The 21,492-nt window shown below is 39.5% G+C and overlaps 1 protein-coding gene across 2 annotated transcripts in view; it reads left to right on the top strand.

The window, feature by feature from the left end:
- The window catches only part of GLT1D1 (glycosyltransferase 1 domain containing 1), a 42,631-nt gene extending 22,610 nt beyond the window's left edge, over nucleotides 1-20,021 (top strand). For both annotated transcript variants that reach the window (XM_065646643.1, XM_065646642.1), the window contains 6 exons: nucleotides 2,078-2,173; nucleotides 3,245-3,294; nucleotides 7,150-7,193; nucleotides 8,648-8,768; nucleotides 13,376-13,474; nucleotides 19,875-20,021. In XM_065646643.1, coding sequence (XP_065502715.1) covers nucleotides 2,078-2,173; nucleotides 3,245-3,294; nucleotides 7,150-7,193; nucleotides 8,648-8,768; nucleotides 13,376-13,474; nucleotides 19,875-20,021 — 557 coding nt within the window. The remainder of the gene's footprint in view (nucleotides 1-2,077; nucleotides 2,174-3,244; nucleotides 3,295-7,149; nucleotides 7,194-8,647; nucleotides 8,769-13,375; nucleotides 13,475-19,874) is intronic.
- The last annotated feature ends 1,471 nt before the right edge of the window (nucleotides 20,022-21,492 follow it).

Below are 21,492 nucleotides of genomic sequence, written 5' to 3'. Positions count from 1 at the left end.
GTTTTTGATGACATTCTTGGGAGAAGTACCTTTAAATGCCACAGGAACTGAATGGAAAAATCCAAATTACCCGGTAGAATTACTGTCTGGGGGCCAGTGTCCCGTTTCTCTTTTGGGTTAAGGATTTTGTACAGGGAGCAGAATCTCATCATTGCTAGAGCACTTTAAACCCTCACCTGATAAAATGAAAAGACTGAAAGCTATAAGATAGAAACAAAAAGACGTTAAGGAATAAAAAGAAGTAGTTATTGCAAGCGTAGTTAATGTTGATTAGGGTGCTATCACATGCACTAATTCTATAATCTCTATGTGACAACAGGGAGATCTGATTCCTTGGTACTGTCTGACTGAGCTTTCAGCACTAACTTTAAGTTTGTTCCAAAATAGCCAGAGCTGAACGCTGATAGGTGGGAGTTCATAATTTAAAATGAATATTTGTGCCATATGGATAGTTAAAATGCAATCTAAATTTTGCTGACACCTTCTAGTAATTTTTTGGTGTGAATTTATGTTATGAATTGAAACCACTGCTGCATGTCTTAAAAATAAACAGTATTAATGGCCCATTGCACCAGAAGAATGGCTTTTTCAATCCAAATGTTTGTGTATTATAAATTACAAATTATTTCTTGGTCCAATAACCAGTAAAATATTACTTACCGTGTCTGCCACAGCCACTCTTGACAGCTCAAGCTGTTTAAGTTAAATGAAACCGACTCAATAATGAACCTGGTGACAGGGAGCATTTAAAAGTCCCTGGACTGGATTTTAATTTTAAAAGCAACAACACTTGAGTATGTTGTGAATGGCTGCTCTTTTGATTGTCTCCTTCTCCCAAAACAGAGGTTTAACGCAAAGCTCGCGTTAACGCAGTTGTGACAGGAGGGGAGATGTTCCTGGCGTGTTTCTGCCGGGCCGGGGGCAGCCCCTGCAGCTCAGGTGGACGATCCCGTGAGGAACCACAAGCTGGTACCAAGTTTGCGTGATCTTAAATTCCAAATGTTAGCAATTCAGTGATGCTATATGCTGGTAGCGATGTGTGGGACCCGTGTGTTCATGTCCTTCGGACACCTGGAGAGCAGCACTTGGATGCTCCTTGTTGAACCAGCCGGTGTTGGATAATCCATCTCATCCATCCTTGCCATGAACCCCATCAATAGGTGAACTAAAGGACAGCAAAGTGATTTGTTCAGTACGGTAAATCAAACGCGAACATTCCAACCCCTCTAGTGTTTATTAAATTATGTTGTTGTTTTGTGTGTGTTCCTTCAGCAAGTTGTGAATTATGTTGTTTTATCATAAACACATTTCACCAAAGTTCATCACGTAGTGACCCTTCTCCAGGAGTATGTTGTGAATTAATTGTGCTGTCATAGAGCCACTGGCAACTGCCACATCATACATCGGGTCTTCTTTTTCTAACACAGCCTACAAAATGGGTTTTATGGGTTGTTGCTGTGTATTTGCAAGAGAGATTTTCAATGTTAAGAACTCACGTGTTGAGATTTTTTCCCCAAATTATTTTTCATTTGTGTTTCTTAGCAATAAGCTTAAAATAAATGCTTTGCAATAATTTAACTTTAGTTAATTATTCTGCAGCAGTGCTGGCATATTAGGGATACATAACTATGGGATGTTTACCTGATCTGTTTTATAACAAAAAGTGTCAGGTCAAGAGCTCTAATCTCTACAGCCGTTGATTAACTAAACCTCACAATATCCTTGAAACAGGTGTTGAGTTACTATATGGACGCAATTTTTTTCTTCTATGGGTAGAAAAACTGAGAAACACGCTGATTTGTACAGTTGCCTGGTCAGTCCAAGCTGGGTTCTCTTGTTCAAGAATACACTCACTGCTTCTGGAAATAAACTCTTATAAAGTGATGTGCGTGATTAAGTTTTCCACTGAGCTGATGTGAGGATTGATGTGAGAGCAAGAAACAGAGGGACCAATAATGGGAATTTTTCGGAATCCACCCTAGTACTGTTTTTACCGCTCTTTGTGTTCATTCATGGAGCAGTTTGGAGTGTTCAGCTTTGTCATCTGCATTCAGACTTTTAAAATTATTTGTTACAGACATTCCTACAGATACAGCCCGTTTACACTTGTTTCTTTTGATATGCGGACTTCGAAGAGTCAAAGATCCTCTCTATTTAGTAGAAGTATTTTCAGGTAGGTGCCTGCGCTTCGAATATCCTCGTTTTGTCCCTGGGTTCAGCTGCATTTCTTTTAATGCTTCTAAGTTTGGCATAGGCTATTTTATTCACTACAGAAAACTTCAACATATATTTACATTTTTAAAAAATGCTCATGTAACCATCGATCTGTTCAACACATTATTTCTGTACTGTGTCTTTTCCAGCCTGCTGGGAATAACAGAGCATTAAAATCAAAACAATATGTGATTATTTTCCTTGCTGGGAAAACTATTTGGCTGTTACATACAATATTAATGGAAGACAAAAGAAGAGTTCACCTACTTCAAAATAACTTTTTTTAATCTCGCTGTCCTGGGGCTGTTGCACCAATTTGCATGTGTGCTAATTAATACAGTTGAAGTTACAAGCAAATTTGACCACCCATCGTTACGGCTCAGCACTGTAAACTAGGCTGAAGTTTTCTCATAGTCATGCAGGTGAATGTTTTGCCAAGTTCTGTGTGTCTGTAAAAGGTTCAGATATTCCAAGCTGGAAATGCAGCCTCTACTGTTCGCTTTACTTTTCTAAGCCTTTATCACCTTGTGACGCTTAGTAACAAACGTAGTTTATTAAAGTCAAGTAACTGGTTTTGTTCTATTGTGGTGTTGGAAAAGTGGCACGTTTCTCTTACACACACAATATGTCAGTATTAATTACAATGGTTGTAGTTGCTTCCACACATTTCTTTACGTAGGAAGAAAAATTCAAATAATTTTGTCTTTGTGGCCAGAGTCACTGCATTCTATAGAGCTTTGTTCCCTTGAGATGATTCATAATTAATATCTGAACTTAGTTAAATAACCCTTGAATCATGAGAGATTGCACGAAGCAGAAATGCTAAATACTAACTTTCAGATCGGCTAATCGTTTGAATTCTGAGGAGTAAAGTGAGGGCTGAGCATGAAATCTGTTCCTCAGTCTTTTAAGTAGTAATATAATATTTGCCTAATTCTTCTTTATTCATGCAACTACTTACATTGCTTTCAGAGCAAGAATTAAATTAAAATTAATAATTTTGGTTAATGATGTTCCTCTTCCGTTTTAGACTGGCACAGAAGGGATCCCAGTGTCCATCTGGGCATAATTGGACCTGCAGTAAGTTGTTGTTGTATCTTTTTATTGTATTTGTATGTTTATTCCTAAATACTTCTGTTCACTCACATCTGAGATCTGTGTTTCCAAACTGAACCTAAATCAGAGGACTTGTAACTGCTGGATTGCTGTAATTTTCTGTTTAGCTCAAGCACATGACTCAGTAATGCTTCTCATCTATTGTGGTCTCTTAGAGCACAACCTTTAGTGTTTCATTTGACTACAGGATCAACTTTTGAAGATAAAAGGTATAAAAATATTTCGATTTTAAGATTGGCCTCTGGTTTTATACTTGGGGGATAGTACAAAACTATTTAGAGAATCAATGGTGCCTTTGTGCAGGGAACATACTTTATGCTAAACTGACAAAACTAATTGCAGGACTTTCTCAAAAGAAATCAGTTGTGCTCCATGTGTATCCATAGCGGCAGAAGCCCTGAAAACGCAGCTGTAGCCCTAATCTAACCGGTGGAAAAGGTACGAGTAGGCAGCTGTGTCATATGAAAGAAACTCTTGCTAAAAGGGCACTAAAAGCTTCGCTGTTTCATCTCCATAATGTGTTTGTGTCACTCTATAAACCTTATCTCTGATTCATCTTCACGTGAGCCTGAAAACTCGCAGGCGGTCTGTTTTATAAGAAAATAATTAGAATCCGAATGGTCAAATAAGAACTATGTTTCTATTTTCTCATTCAGTTTTGTTCTTTGTAGATTTTAGAACGCAGGGTTTTATTTTTAGAAGTTGTTTTTACATTTTTGTTTTATCTGCATTGTTTTCCACGCTAATACACAAAGTGATTTGGAAGTGAACTGGTGTGGAAGGCAAATCTAGAGCAGGTGTAATGAAGCCGGGCTTTAGAGTCAGAAGATGCACTTGCTGCCTCCCGTGAGGATTTTAAACATTTTAGTCGTCTTTTTAAATTTGCTTCACTTTTTCATAAGCTGACGTCTTTACAGTGAGCCACCAGAAATAACCCTGTGGCAGCGCATAGGGATCAAGGACCGAACCTCCTTAGAACACTGAAAAACATGTTTCTCCCACAGTACTAAAATATTGCTAAAGGATGAAAATAAATCTCAGCTCTGTTGGTATTTAGCTGTACTTTTCTTATCCATGTTACTTCTCGAACCACAAAACCTTAAGAAAATCAGCGCCATTATCTGTGAAGCAAGTTGTCTTTGTTGTGAATATGGAAGAAACACACATTATGATTATATTAATTAAGAATACAAAGAACAAAGGCCCACACACTATTTTCTGCTTTGCTTCCATAAAATTATAACCTTTTCCCTGCATTTGCTATGCGTGATTGCCTCAAGTGGCGCAATCTAAGTAATTCTGCAGGAGTGGGTCCTGTATAATGTAAATTTTTTAGCATTTATTTCCTCTTCCAGTTTTCCTTTTGTTCATGTCTGTAATGAAATTTGAAACAAACCGTTTTTCCCTACGAAGTCTAGAGGGCCACAGTAGTCCCGGCATTATAATGAAGATGTCTCTGGACTATTGCTTCTGAGTTAATTTTTATATGACAGCAATTTAATATAGTGTATTTATAGAAGATTTCCTAGATCTTGATCAGGGTGGGCCCTGCACTCAACAGGCACCTTCACCTCTGTGCAGCGTTCGATCTGTGACTTTCTGCCCCGTCCCACATGTCTCAGATGTTCGTTTGCCCGGCAGCAGAGCAGAACGGCCCCGCGAGTGCGTCTGGTTCTGTTCGGTGTGGTTTCTCACTACGTGCCCACTCCACTTCCCATGTGTTATCTGTTCTGATAGAAACTATTCCTACGACACAAGCTCTGATCTCTGTTAATTGAGGAAATTTGCAGCTTTCTGAAGGGTCTTCCTCTGGATGGATGATTTTTTTAACAAAAGATGATAGGTAACTGATGTTCATATTTGCCTGCAACGTTGATAGGTAACAAAATGTGGCAACAAACACCTACCTGTAGAAGAACTAGATCATGGAGACATTTGGGGTGGCAGTAACTTTATTTTCTTTTCAGTAGCTTTTTCTGCGCCTGTGCTAAGCTCCTCGGCATCCTGCCATAGCCAGTTGGCTTTGGAAGCGTTCGCATCTTCTCAGTGCATTTCCAACTTACTGAACAGCTTATGTTGTATCTAATTTGTGTTATATTGAGCCTGTGGTTAGATAACTGTGCCCCCACAAGTTCCTAAATGTAGCTCGGGGGATCACTGCTCAAAGTCAGTGCTACACCCATCCTGCAAGGAATATTTTAACTGAATTCTCATATTCAGGCCAGGCTTCTTGGAATATCTACCAATAGGAGAATGCAGCTTAAAGGATTGCGCTGGTTATGAGGCAGATGGCAATTTCTTGGCTTCCACAGAAGTGGATGGGATAGAAATTAATATCTTACAAATTTTATGAGTCACAGGCTGTCGTTTTTCTCATCCTTCTAAAGGTAGACGAGCGAAAGACCATATCCCACTGCTCTTTAAATCACTTGCAAGTGCTCCATTGATTTTAATGGAAACAGAGTATAGTTCCTCATGAGAAGAACTCAGCATCAAAATAGTACTTTGGGGAAAAAGCTAAAATGATGTTTATATAGAAATAGCAATTGTGAAGTTCAGTATGAAATATCCAAGGAACCTGTGACTTGACATACCGGTTTAGTTATGGGTCTGGATCATGCTCTGTCGCCAGGAGCTTCAGAAAAGGGCACTTGATTTTGGTCCCCCCCGCTGCTGTTACCAAAAATACTTTCTTCAGCAGTTATACAAGCCTTTTATTTCTTGCATTCAGTAGGAATTAATTCCTTAGTGCAAGAGTGATTTGCGTGAATATTTCAATTTCTGAAGCCCTGTTTTCATAAAGTAATTAATTTGTGTTCAAAGTACACAATCATAGTTATAAAATAAATTCCGACTTTTTTCCAAACGAGTTTTCTGAAATATTTTGTTAGTGTTCTCTATCTCATAATGTGAAATAAATAAAAAAAAAATTAACATGCATTAAAAAAGTAAGGCATGTTGTTCCCAGTACTTCCAACTGCTGCTTGCTGTGCAAGCTGTCATAAATTAATCTAATACAGCCAGTCTGCCTTAATAAAAAAAAGTCTAGTTCTGTTCTTCATGCCTTATTAAGGATTTCCAAGTTCTGTTTATTTCTTTTAATCATGTTAAATGAAAATAGCATAGTTAAGCTTTGTAAATAAACCTGCTGGAGTTAATTGCCCATCTTAGATAACTTTTTAATAACACTACCGTGCCTTTGTGTTAGACTATAGTTTAGAATTTTGTGTTTATTAGTTTTCAAATGTTTCTGGCAGTGCATAACACCGCTTTGACTATCTCAGATTACATGGGGATTGTTTCCCGTGTTAACTAAAGCTGGAAAAGTTCCTTTTCTTCCTCCCGTTGGCTGCTCCAGCCCTCCAGGGACAGTTGTTGCTCCTCACTCAGACAGTAAGTTGTCGAACGGGTCATTTGAATCGGACGAGCCTGAGCAGAGTCGCCTGAAAATATAATTCCTGTTAAATGGATCTGGCTCTAATGAGAACCTGCAGCCAGAGGGGTGTCGGGGAGAAGACACGGGCCGTCCCTTGTTTCAGCTGCACAAAGCCGCTGTGCCGGTCACCGAGACCCGGGAGGGCTCAGGTCACCCCAGCTGGATATTCTGTGCGTGGATGGCTCACCAGAGCGCTTGTCTGAAGAGCCAGCTGGAACTGCCAACTTACAGAGCTCTGCCGTGATTTTAAAGCTCAGCACGTTCATGTACTTAAATATTTTTGTAAAACAAATGCTCAAATTCGTTTTTCTTTTCTTGGTATTTCAAACATATGTTATAGTCCTAAAGTAGCGCCATATACCTGTGTGTATATTCCTTTCCAGGTTGATCCACTTTTTACAAGTGAAGTTAAGGAGAAAGTTAAAAGGTAAGAAGTTAATGTTAAGCCTTTTATGTGCTCCAAGGGAAAGCAGGTGGCTGACGAGCTTTTTAAATCATGTGTGTAAATGCTCTTTTGTATATACAATTGAACGTACACAACTCTTTCTATGACTAACAAATCGGGCGTGTAACATTCTCACACAGTTAATATTTTAGAATAACCAGTAGATCTCTTCATGTTTTGTGTTAAATCACATCTGATTTAGCGTGATTTTTATTTGTAATTCTTTTGGGTCTTTTCGTTCGTTCATCCTGGCTTCTGCAGGATTTTGCGTGCTTGCTGCTGGTGGGTAAATGAGTAGCTGGACAAGATAACACTGTACAGCTTTTCTCTGCCCTCGTTTATATGTTTCCTGATTGAAGGATATTAATGTTAGAGAAACAAGATTTTTGTGTGTGCGCCTGCAGAACCCAGAATTGTCTGACTTGAACACAACAACCATATTATCTTTGATTGATCATACCTGATAATAAAATCTACATAGAATATGTTTTGCAATTCCATTTTTGGAGCACGAGGTACTGTTTTTGTTTTCTATGATGTTATTCATGGGAAACATGACTCCTGCAATAATGCATTTATACTCCAGTTTATATAGGTATTTATCTTTACAGAAGCTGGATGTTGCTGTGCGATCAGAAAAGCAATGTTTAATGAACAGGGAGCTGATCTTAATGTCAAATGCCCTTGTGTTTCCATCCGGCTTAGTGAGCTCATGTGGAGTTAGAGAGGCAGGAGCAGGCTCATCCAGCCGAGGAGATGCTGGCTTTTCCAAAGTGACCGCCGGTCCTAAAGATCTCCTTCACTTCACCTGAGACTGACCACCCAATTACCCTGGTCTTCCACCCTTCACCCTTGATTTGATTGACCTTCATTAATCTGAGGCAGTGACGGCAGAAGCGTAACCCTTCAGGACAGGAGAGCGCTTGTAATAACAGAGGAGCAGAAAAGATCTTTCAGAACCACATCCGTCCCCAAAAACCAGCATCTCCTGCAGCTGACCATTCTGATGATTGTGCTCCGTTTCCCTAAGTATTAAAACTCTGTGTTTTTCGTAGATCTCTGCGTGCATCCTCCCTCTAATACACAATGTTTTTAAGGGAAAATTGCACCCCTCTCCGTTCAACTCAGCTCCTTCATTTATGAGACCGATTGTGGTGAACAGAGCCTGGGGTTAACTGATCGACTGTGAAACCTCAGAACAACAGACAATGAAGTGGCAGATAGCAATGGATTCTGTATTGAGTTTCTAACCGCCTTGAGAGATAGAAAGCTAACAAAAGCACGGTGAAGTGGCTTGCCCACGGACAAGTGATTTGTTCGCATCAGAACCGTGTCTGAATTGCTCTGACCACCTTCCAGCATTGCCCCGAATTTTAGGAAGAATTGTTAGAGCACGTTCTTAGGAGGCGTCCTATTTATGTGCATTTTATTTCTAGGGCACCCGGAGTACATTTATTACAGGAGATCCCACAAGATGATCTTCATGCTGCTATGAAAAGGTGCTTTGCCGTGGTGAACAGCTCCATTTCGGAGGGGATGTCTGCGGCAATTCTGGAGGTAATTGCATCTTAGCGGGCAGGTTTGTCACCGAGGTTACAGTGAACCTGAAAGCGTCTTTTATCAGTGGAAATGTGTGTCAACACTTTATGTCCGTGGTTCAAAGCTAGTGAAGACAAAACTAAAATATTCCTTTTTACAAGTGTTAGTAATTAAGGTTTTCTTCCCGTGAACTGACAGTTTTTTATGTTTTGTCTTTATTTTTTAAAGGACAGAATGTAATTTTATCAGTCCTGTTACATTAACAATACAGACCTGAGATACAAGAATTATTCTGATTTACTGGAGTTGTCACTATTCTTGATTCAACATCCCCTTCCTTATAATGTTGCTAGAGTAGACTTTCATTGCTTTTTGAAAGAATGTAAAAATTAATCTAAGAGCTGTATTTGGTTCTGTAATTCTGAAATGATTAATGAATGAATGGCATGCTCAGTTGTTTTGGGTTGGGTTTTTTTGCCATCAGTGTTGAAAATTAATAACTAGGTTTATTTCGTACCTGTTGAAGTAGAGCACTGCTTGGTGTCAAATGCTTTCTAGGAAAAAATACCAGGGATAAAAAGAGCTTGGTACTCGTTCAGAAGCCTGAGCACACCAGTTCAGGTGCACACGGGTCACAGGCAACTGAGTTATCAATTACAGGTGAACCTGAAATCTTGTATTATAGGAAAGAAAGTCTAATGGACAGGGCACAGGTGGTGTGAGACAACAGCTCCGGTCCCAGCTGCCTCCGCATTTTTTACAAGCAGAATCAGGTCTTTATCTTTTGAGAAACTACCCAAAGTTTGCCCTTTTTAGTACCTCAGACCAGTTTGAATTCTTCTTCTAAAGTTATAAGGGGTTCGGTATTGTGTATTTTTTTTACTAGACAGTTGTACAGTGGGATTTGATGACATGCTTATAAAATATCCTGCTGTAAAAATCTCTCTCTCAGAGGAAGTGTCAGTCTAATAAAGTCAAGTCCCTGCTTGAGATGGCCAGTGGTAGGAAGGGCCATCTGTTAGGATCTTGTTAAATTAATAAGGCAGAAAACTATGTATAAAAGTCTTCTGGTCCTAGGCTGGAGAGAACATCTTGCCTGAATTGAGAAATGCAACTTTCATTCTCTTGAAAGTTCAAAATTTAACAAGATCATGAATCTGTAAACAGTATTTTAGTATGAGATAAATATAAATAAATAAGATAAATATATAATCATATCTATTTCAACCTGCCTAAAAGTATGAAAGATCTAGAAGCCGTGGCTAATTACTTTGTCAGTAGTACTGTATCTCAGAGATTTTGCCATAACTGGTCTATTTTCTGGCATCTGGAGAAAACAAGCATTATAGGGAGCATTTAAAATGTATCTTCCCAGGCATGTGATGGTGAAAAGGGCACTACTGGAAAATTGTATGTGTTCTTAATATAGTTGGTAACAAAAACGTTTTGACTCCAGCACCATTTCAGCAGAGGATTTTTTCTGTGCTCTCAAGAGTATGACAACTGTTGTAAAAATCATTGGATTGTTGCACTTGTACCAAAACCAAACAAAACCGCACACACAAAATCATAGAAAAGGAAGATGGCCAGACTCAACTCTGCTGTGGGGCAAAATCCAGCCTTAGACAACATGTGAAGTACTGGCCCAGTAGTTTGCAATGTAAGCCATAGCAAACCATAAAAATAAAGAAATAGAAATGAAGGGATGTTGTAGAGCAGTAAAAATTAAGAGGGGCCAACAAAAAGGTGCATAGGCTGGGAGGAAGAAAATGAGGGACAGTCCAGAAGACAAAATAGTAAATAAAACCTGTATTTTCTCCATAACATGCTTCCAAAGCTAAAATTTACACGCTGCATTCTTCTGAAATAGCATTAAAGCATATTTGCAGTCAGAATAATGTAACAAACCAGATGGCCAATGGACTAAAATGTTATTTTATGCTATTATTTGTAGAACCTGGGTCAGTAAATTATACATATTTTCAACAATGCAAATGATTTTTTTTACTGCTTAAAAATAGACTAAGTATCTAAATTAAATCCTAAGCTACTTCATGCGGTAATTATTTACAGCCGAATCCATTTGTTTAAGGCTCGCTGGTATAAAGCCAGCCCCTCATCTTATGTACGTGGCCATCTGTTCTGCTTTCAGCGGCTGTATTTCATGGGTACCTGTGTGGTTTGGGACCTGAAAGTTTTCCTGTGTAGCAGTTACTGCCTCCAACTGTGTGAGACAGAGCTAATGCCTTTCCCTTTAGAGTTCAGAAATTATTACACAGGTAACTGTTTGTGGGGACAGTGGCACTTTGAACCGTCAGTCCTGGGGTGGTTGTGCTGTGGTTTGTGTGTTTTCTTTTTTTTCTTTTTCTCTCTTCTCTTTTCTTCTTCCTCCTCCTCTTCTTCCTCCTCCTCTTCTTCCTCCTCCTCTTCTTCCTCCTCCTCTTCTTCCTCCTCCTCTTCTTCCTCCTCCTCTTCTTCCTCCTCCTCTTCTTCCTCGTCTCTCCCTTTCCTTCCTTGCCTTCCATCTCATCTCTCATGGCGCTCTTTCCCTTGAATGGACGATCACTTGTTTGGAAAGTAGCCAGACCTGACATACTCTTACATTTTTGGTGTTTTTCAAAGAAGAACTACAGGGAGGTGAGGAGAAGGCCTTAGGCAGGTGACGATGAATGTGACACACTTCACTGCCACTATCAAGCTCTTGATTTTCAGTTCAGAAGTTCAAGTAAAATATTTTCATTCCCTGTTCGTTGAAGATTTTTGAATGAGACTGAACACGAGCGTGTTTAAGGCTGTCCATAGGAAGGGCTGAAAAAGAGCTGAATCAGAAATTCTATCTCTGAGATGTTGGTGCTTCTGTATCTCAGCTTTAGACACTTAGATAAATTCAGAAATCTGGTCTGTAGTTTTTATATTTCCCATTTATTTATTCTGGTTTCTGGTCAGTTCATTAATCTGTTTGTCTGAATTACCTCCAGCTGACCCAGTGGTTTCTGATACAAAGTGTAGAACAGGTTATTTCATTAAGAGTTACTATTCTTTTTAGAGCTAACTGCTGCAAACCAGATGTTTGTGCCAGAAGGACTCTGGAATTTCTACGTCCAGAGTAAATTCATCTGCAGTGGTGATTTAAACAGTGTTTCTCTTAGATATTTTAAGCTATTAAGACACGTTGCTAAGTCACAGCAGTCCCTCACTGTTCAAAGGATAATTGGTTCTGTACATTATCGGCCAGGGTATTTTTGTCTTCGGTTTTGTCCAAAAGGATGTTTTTTTCTTCTTGGAGTTTTGCTTTCTTGCTATGTAGGCTGAAGCAAATTTGCTCCCCATCTGGGAGTGTAATGACAGTAATTAAAAATGCATTCACTCTGAAGTGACAGGGAATCAGTATAAAGCAGATTGAAGATTTGGGGGAGTGAATTTCCTTCTCTTGTTTGACGCTGTGGTAATTGTACAATATGAGTTTTTCTGCTTTTACAGTCGGTGCATCTCAAGACTTCCAAATCAATCAATATTAATTAAAGTTTCAGATCAGGCTGTGCATGAGTAACAGAGTTGAGTGGCCAGAGTTTGCACACTAGTTACTTCAAAATCTGAGCTGTATTTTTAAAAGTTGCCAGGCGTTAGGTGTCTTGAGAACGGTTTACGAGCTTTGAGTGCTCCTGATTCTGCAGGCAACCTGCAATGCTACCGTGTTGAGACCCCACACTTCCTTTTTTAATGTATATACGTACAAGCACACATACAAATCAAGGAATAAATATATCAAGCAACTAGCCCATAATTTATGTGGAATCAAATCCTCCTTATTCAGGTGTATTCCGTGGTCTCTGAGGAGTCCCACACCAATAGCTTTGGAGATCAGATGTTTTGAAAGCGTAATGCATTCTGAAAGCGGAACCTTTTCTGTCCCCTCCTCGGCACCGTTCAGCCAGAAGCTGCATCACTGCGTATTTCTCTGCAATCCCAGAATGCTCAAGGTCCAAGAGAGGCTATTGTCACAGATACTGGCAAAAGAAAAACTCCTTCCAGAGTTCCGTATGACTCACGGCAATCAGAACTGAGGACAAAGAGCCAATTTCCACAGTCACCTTCACTGTCCTTGAACCGCCCACGTCTCTCCAGTTCTGCACGGTGTAGACAATCTGTGAAAAGTGTGTTTTAATGGAGCAGGAGAACAGAGACTTTGTTGAGAACTGTCTTTTTGTGCTATGAACTAATCTTCTCATCTATGCACAGTATTGGTAGGAGTTACAGTGACAACCTTTGATCTGAACTTGAATTTTATCCCCGGTGAGCCTGCCTTACGCCAGGAGCTTCCAGGGGAACAAACTGCATACTGTGCGGTGGAAAAGAATGAAGGTTGAAGCAGCTATCCATTGACTTTCTGGATTGCTTGCTTCTGATAATATGTTCAAAGTTACAGGACTAATAAAATATAAACAAAATATTTTGGAGAAGCTCCGTATAGAAGATCACCTTAGACATGGTATTTTTCCACCTAAAAAGCAGAGACGTGGGAAAGAAGTTTGGTTTGTTGTTTCTTCTTTTCATTCTGAAATTGTCATCATTAACATCTTGAAATCCCTAATAACCTGTTGTTTCCTTTTTCTATATGCCCCTAGGCAATGGATTTAGATATTCCAGTGCTGGCAAGGAACATTCCTGGGAATGCAGCAATAATAACACACAAGGAGACAGGACTGCTATTTTCAAATCCCCAGGTAAGAAAACAACAAATCCTCAGCCCTTTCCCTTCCAGAGGCTGGGTTCATTTTCCATTATGTGCTTGTGTCTGGAACCTTGGCTTTTCCCCTCCGCAGTTTTTTCTCAGATTCTCCTACAATCCTGGGTGTCAGCCTGCCTTTGTTGGAGCTCTGGTGTTGTCTCCCATTCACTTTGCAGTTCACCAGACTCTTCCTAGGTGTCAGCCTTGCTGAATGTTTCTCGGGCCTCAGCTGCTTTAGAACCTGCCCTGGGAATGGGGTCGGTTCTCAGCCACTTGTTGCACTTGAGTTTTGACGGTTTCATAAGCAAACCCTGGAAGATGCTGCGTGTATGTCGCGTTTCCCTTCAAGGACTAACTGTGATATGACCTTATATTAGACAAGCAGTCACTAACCAAAAGAGAACTATGACCCTGAAGTTTTAGATAATATATTATCTATAATTTCTAGCAGTTAGTCTTAATATAAAGCATTATTAAGTCCCAGATATTGCTCAGTCAAAAAATAATTAGTGACTGAAATTAAATAAAGTGTTAGAATGGAGTTTCTGTGAAGATAAGTAAGAGTGGGGAGAGAGGGAACACTGCTCATATTTAAATGCTGGAAATTTTAATTTCAGTATGTTTTCCTGCGTTATGGCTTTGCTGTTGCATGTTTGTATATGTTGCGGAAGATGCCTTTCAGACACAGGTTCTCTAAGTGTTTTGATCTAACTCAAGATTAAAAAAACCTGTAGTAGAATAGTCCGTTAGATGATTTTGCAAAGTAGAAAATGTATTATATTTATTTACTTTGTGGAGAGTGTGATTAACGCATCCTATTAAGCTGTGTTTCAGGAAGGTGAATTCGGTTAGTTTGGGAGGCTTTTTTAATAGAAAAATTCTTGCAGCATATTGATTGGTTTGGTTTGGTTTTTTCCCCCCACTCTTGCCGTATCATTTGCAAATGGGGGACTTCCAGGCTAGTGGAGGCTGAGATGTAAAGCTATTTATAAAATTATTTGTACATGTATTCCCTGCAAAAAAAGCCCATTGCCTTCCATATGCTTCTTCAAAACTTCAAAGCGAAGCGATCGTGTTGAACACTCGGACTGATGCCTCTCCTGATACTAATTCTGATATATTCTGTTGTTTCCCTCAACATGCCGGTTATGTTTGGCTTGGAATTCAAATACATTATTCATACCAGACCCAATTAGCTTCATCGTACATCCTTGTAAGAAGCCTCTTCTGTGATCTCCAAGCATCCTACACTCCAAGTGTTTATTTGGAATTCAAGATCAATTTAAAATACGCTATATATTTCCTCACTTAGAGGAAAGTGCAATTTTAAGCACAGAAGTAGTCCCAGTGACATCGGTGACTCTGTACAAGTGGCTGAGGACTTCTATATCAGAACTAGAGTCACACGTGGTAAATATGTCTAGAACACTATAATCTTAGTTTATATAAACCCCTTCTGCCTGAGCTTCCTTCTCTGCAACGTGCCAGAGATCAGAAATCCCCTTATTCTGCTGCTGCTTGTTGACCCATTTTTCTGTTATTCTATCTCAGAAGTCCACAGATTCTCCTTTTAAGTGAAGACGGTAATTTGCATTACCATCTTGGCTGTTGTACGCCCATAGTAGTGTTTTTCCAGTTATCCTGTCTTAGAAAGGAAACGGGTATTCCTTCTTTCTCTGTAAAACAGCAGTTGTATCTCATTTATTAAAAGCCCTTTTATACTTTCATTGGTGTCAAATAATATATAAACTATCCAAGTTTGCAAATGGGTCAGGAACAGACCTGTGTACTGGGCAATACTCTAATCCCACTGCAGAGTTGTTGAAAAAACTTTCTTCTTGCAGAGATGAGCTCCGAATGCCCATCATCGCTCATGGTTTTAAAGATAAGGTAACCATTTACTCTTGTTCCTTATCTCCCCAAACCATATCAAATACAGTTTTTAAACCACTGTACACAGTTTATCAGAGGTTGAGAGTTATTAGATCAAGAGAATGTGATTAAGTTAGAACACTTACAGTTTCAAGGTATATCTCATAATTTTATCGTTGGAAGATGGCACAGTGTGCCCATGGCACTTTGAATGCTGCCTTAGATTATTCAGTCTGACAATAGGGATCAGAAAAGATGTTCTGGGAAGCGGTTTGCTGGGGTTTGTTCCTCTGATTACTTTGACATCTTAAGTATCTGGTAAACTATTTTCTGCTGTAACCTCAGTTGCGTCAGGTTAGTTATGGAAATGCTTTTAGTCATACAGAGGGATTAGTACCACACTCAGGTGCTTGGGAAGCGTCTGTGTCTTGAAGAATCTGGACCACCAAAGATTAGAAAATGTCAAAGGAATTTTCATTGCTAAGTTCAGCAGATCCCGTCTGGTTGTGGTGATACAGACTGTATCATAGGTCAGGAGTAGAAAACACTGCTTATTTTCAAGTTGTTACTGATCTAGGCAGGGAAAGCTTTATGCTTGGCTTAGATATGAGCAATTGTGTCTGGTCCATGGACTATCTTATCTTTGGAAAGTTAAATTAGAGGGATGTAAGTTGAACATTGTGCAATGACAATTGTTTTAAATCGTGAATGCTGTTGGTTTTCTTCTTTTATTCTTGCTGAAAGTGAGCTTTTGTGGCTTTCATAAAAGTAGGAAATTTTGTGTATAATTGTAGTCATCATTAACCGCTGGCACATAGGCTGAAGCTTCGTGACTGGAAGTAGAGAAATCTTTGCCGATTGCTGAAGATAATACTCAGGTGGAAACAGTTAATGTGAAACTGAAAGCTAGGAAACATTTGTCCTTACTACCACATCGTCTGTGCACGTTACTTTGAAATCATGGTTTGATCGTGCCACTACTTGAATTTGCGAGTTTATGGAATATTTAACACTGAGTTTATGGCACCTGAAATAAAAAAAAATAAGCGAGAGATAAGAATAGCCGGTGGCTTTTGGGCAAGAAATAATGCAAAGCCACATTAAAAGGGAAGCCCAAAGAGTTATTTAGCATGCTAAGTTTCAAAATTAGATGTTCAGCATCTGTAAAAGCTCACAGAAGCAGCTAAAGAAACAGGAGGAGGTGAATAAACTTGAAAGCCAATAAGAGGGGGGACAAGAATAACCAGAGTCTGAGGGATTCAAGCCAGAATAGAGCCGGATTTTTTAGACCTTTGAACCTGCACTCTGAACAGCCTATCTGGCAGTTTTTGGCAGTGCCAGCGATCACTGTTCGTACCCCCTGGAAATCCTGGCCCGTTGCCCCGCGAGGTTCCCAGCTGGGTTCCGATTCACCTGCCACTGGGCAGATCTGCCGCTATTCCCAGTTCACATCTGGCGTTCGCCTTCCCTAGGGTGAGTCTCTGTTGTTTAAGAATCATGTGCTTTTATCTGCTGAAGCTGCTATGAAATGGTTTAATTGCAGACTTACTTTCATTATATAAATAATATATTAACCATGCATCTTATTTTCATTATGTGTGAGCTGCGGTGCCGGTATAGTTCTCATGGTAATTGAAGGAATATTCATTCTTTTTACTCACTACACTAATTTTCTAGCTTTATCTCCCATATACCTGTATTTCTGGTTCTCTGCAAAACATTATACTGAATTTATTTTCGGTACTCCATAGAGAAACTGACATTTTCTTTGAAGATGATTGGTCAATTTACCAGGAGAAAAATGTATTATGGATGTTGCTGTTGAAAAATGCCCGTGTTTGAAGTGAAGTGCTACCCATAAAAAGGGCACATGTAATATTAGTTCTGGATGTACGTAAAATGATCTTCTCCCCTGTTTTTTTTTGGGTTGTGCCTAACTACTGAAGTTCAACTTTTACACTATGCTTTTCTGTCACATGGATAGTAATTATAGCCATTTCTATATGTGACTGTTAGAAATATGGATGTCCCTCAGGTAGTAAGTTAGCATGCAAATCACCTCCTTCATTTGGGCTGCTGAAGCGCACACCCTTATGTTTGATAATTGAAAAGTCATTTATGATTTTTGTCCCTCTCTCACCAAAAGTGAGGCTTACTTCACATCTACAACTAAATACGGGAGCGCACAAATAGTTGTGCAAATACCACTTGCACAAATGGGATAACAGCTGATAAAAAGGCACGTTATCACACTGTAAGTAGTTTGTATATCACGGGCTTCTAGAAAAGAAACATCACGTGCAGATTCTCCGAGTTCCGAGTGTCTGCGTTGTGCAGGTGGGAGCCCACAAAACTGCGGCTGAAATGCAAGTCAGCTGGAGTTAAGGGAGGCACCTGGAAATTGAGGTTATTGCCGTGTAAAGCCGAGCGTCCAAAACTGCAAACAAGCTCAGCCAGCGGCTCGCAGAGTCGGAGGCAAAACCCAGATAAGTCATCGTGAATCTTCCCGTTGGCTTGCACTCAGATTGCAAGTGACTTGTAGGTGGTCACATTCGATTAGCAGAAGAAGTGGGGATAAAGCTGAGAAGTCCTTTTTCTCCATCTCCTGGTATTTTTCCATTTGCTATTTCTCCCTCCTGCAGTTTCTCAACTTTTATGCTTTGGACTCAGTTTGGCATTTTCCTGAAATTATCCCCAGCATATTAAGTATTGTAACTGTGAAAAAGGATCTCATTTCTTCTATCATTTACATGTTTCCAAGTTTTTGTCCTCTATATCCACATTTTAAAGGAATGCTAATAGGACTACCTGTCAAGAAATGTTACATTGCTGCTTCTGTTCTTAGGTAATTTACATAAATTATTTTTAAACATTACTTTAAATAAAATCCTCCACGGGAGCATAAAATTGAAGTTGGAATGTAGTTCAGTGTGAACAGTATTTATCACTGTGATTATACAGGCAAGCGGATGAAGCCACCGTAAGTCAGGTAAGACCTTCCCACCTTCCCTGGTCGGTATTCTTGGCAGATCCGGGGCAGGAAGAGAACGTGTCTCTACAGCTGGTAGACGCAGCCTCAAGATACGCTCTAGAGCAGCCTCACGTATCTTCCTTAGGGACAGGATCTCAGAAAACACCCGCTTTGGAGCGCTGGCTTACAAGTGAGGAACGGAATACACGGGATAACAGCCCTGCGAGGTGGTTGGGATGGAAAGCAGCTGGAGGCCTTTCCAGCAGAACTGAAGTGCATGTCTATTTAAATTTCACAGCAGTGATGCATCTATTGATAGTTTGTCTGGTCAGTGAGAGTCAAAGCAGAGATTCTAACATGTTCAATGTGATTTCACGTATCGGTGTTTCCCAGGGGCCACGTTATAGTTATGTATTATGTATAACCATCAATTGCATTGCAACAGCAACATTGATTCTGTGGTAAGCAAAGATTTTATATCTGTGGGTGTGTTTAAATACACCGTGTACTTAGGTTTTCAAGTATACTTTGGTAGTTAAACAAGTGTTGATAAGAACTCCGGTCTTATTTGTTATTTTCCTTTCATAGCTGACAGATTGTGTAAATAATACATCTCTTTCTCCCGTCCTTTTTGTCCCCCTCATCCCTATACACTGATCTTCACTATCAATTGTGTAGTAATGCACTATCTTCATTTTCCATTGACATGATAGCTATCTGCTTTTCTGAGCTGAACCCAGACACTATTTTGCAAAGATCTAAGTACATTTGTAATCAAGCTGAAGAATTGGAAGTCTCTTGATAAAAAAATTAGACCAGCTGCTCAGAATAGATTAGTTCAGACATCAAATCTCCTTTCAAATGTTTGAAGTTCTCTATTTCTCTTCCCTAGAACTAAATTAGAGTGGCAGAGGAGCAGGCAAAGGAATAGTTGTAATCTGTGAGGTCTAGTATTTTGCCAGTAAATTCATATGTGGCTTTTTTGCAGAGCTTGTTGCGCTAACACTCCTGTATCTGTAAGTGCCCAGATGCAACTACTCTGGAAGAGCTTGTTGCTGCATGCCTGTCTTATCTTCCTACTATGACTAGTTAATGTTATGGTAAGACTGGGAAAAAAAAAAAAAAAATCACTACATAAATATAAAGATATCATAGGAGCACCGCGATATAAGTTTAGCTGAGCTGAGATCAAACACCTGATGCCAGTTGTCCTCAATAGAGGAGACCAGGTGAATTATTTCTTTTATAACCAGCCTGGTTTTGTAATACCTGGGTAGGCAAACAATTTTTGGGTCATTAAATTTGTTCCTCATATTTGTCTTAATGCTCTTGGGATTGCCTTTGATTTTACATATCTTGGTTGTTGGGCTGTTTAAAATAATATATAAAATAATTATTATGGTACTTGACCCTGAAAAATAACTTTGAGCAGATTCATACATTGGCTCACAGTTGAAGTGCTTTACTGGAATCAAGATACAAGTATAAGCTATTTCAGTATCATTAGAACTTCAAGGAACTTTTAATTTGTCATTTTCTTTATCTTTTTCAGGAGTTTGTGTTGTTCTCCAAGAGTTTGATGAATGACCCCATTATGGAAAGAGAAATTGTAACAAGGGCCAAAGACTACGTGAAGAAGCATCATTCATGGGAAAGTGAAAGAAAAGCCTATCAGAACCTTGTCCTAAGGCTCCAGTGAACTGCAAGACTACAGCTGATACCCAGCAGTCTGTGTAGAGCACTTTAATGATGGATGTGTAATTAGGTTTGGGTTTCTTTTTAGAAGAGATAGTAAGACATGCATTCCTATTCTATTCAAACATACCAACGTGACAGGAGTCGCCTGCTACTTCAAACTACCAAATCCGTCTAATTCCGCACACTGTCTTTAGTGTATTAATTCATCACAGACCAATCTAATTTTGTAAGATCACACAGGGGAAAGTAGGCACAAGAGTGTTGTTGTTGTAAGGCCTCAAAGGGAGGATGACTTCTCGTGCACAGCGGAACGTTCTACCACACAGAGCTTACAGCAAGTGTTCGATCACGCTGCATCCCAACCAAACTGCAGGAGCAGTTTTCTTTCCCATTATACCAATGAGAATGTATTCAGGTATGTGACACATATATATGTTCATAAGGCCAAGATTAATTATATAAGCAGAGGACAAAATTGTTAGGATGAAAGCTGTCTTAAGACTGAAAGATCAACATATCTATTGACTGTATAATGAGCAAGGGGCCAAAAAAGCAGATGAAATGCTGATGTTTGGGGAAAGTGAGGAGTACAGGGCATGTTCTGTGCTACCCTCTTAGTTAGTACTGAATTGCTTTCAGCTGAGCTGATATGGCCAAGCAGTCCTGCGGTTCCTCAGGTTGGTTTCCCGTCCCTGCCCGCAGCAGCTCGACCTGCCCGCGGTACAGCTGCTGCGTTACGGAGCTACCTCTTGGTTTGCCAGTTTCTTTAGTACCTCTGGGATTTATTTATTCACTAAAAGACCTAAAAGATTTATGGAAGCTGTAAAAAGGGATGAAACAGGGAAGGTATTTTCAGTTTACTGTGTATTTTGGTGCTGTTCATTCTCGTTTGTGGCTTTCAGGATATATTGTAATATACTGCAGCAGGCTATTTAAAGTGAGACTTATCTGTTGTGCTTGAAATCCACACTAATCATTCCTGCCAGCCCGGTGATTACGGACCTATCTTTGAATCCATAATTGGTCATCAAAGGACTTACATTTACAGGAAAAAAAAGCTCATATTTTTAACTACTTATTATTAGGAAATGCTATTTGCTTTGTATAGGCTTGATCCTGCCCCCAGTGAGAACCAGTGGGATGTCTTCTATTGATTTGAATGGCTGTTGTGTCAAACTTCTTTGTAATAATAAAGCTCACTGTGTATTTTAAACTTTCCTCTTTATTTTTGATATCTTTTGCTACTGTTGGAACAGTAAACAAAAAAGTAATTTGAATGTATTTTACTTCTTCACAATCTCCCCCCCTTTTATTGCAACAGGTTCTGCTCAGCATTGTCTTGGCTAACGCAATCCTCATGGGCAAAACTGGCCTGATTGGAAATTCAATAATTGCCATGCTCCCTTTTGAGCACATTTTTCCTAATTATTTCCAGCATGTCCTTTGACATGCAGGTAAGTAAGTACATCTGC

This window comes from Caloenas nicobarica, chromosome 16 (assembly GCF_036013445.1).
Source record: "Caloenas nicobarica isolate bCalNic1 chromosome 16, bCalNic1.hap1, whole genome shotgun sequence".
Taxonomy (NCBI): domain Eukaryota; kingdom Metazoa; phylum Chordata; class Aves; order Columbiformes; family Columbidae; genus Caloenas; species Caloenas nicobarica.
The sequence above is the reverse complement of the archived record's forward strand: the minus strand, read 5'-3'. Positions and strand labels throughout refer to the sequence as shown.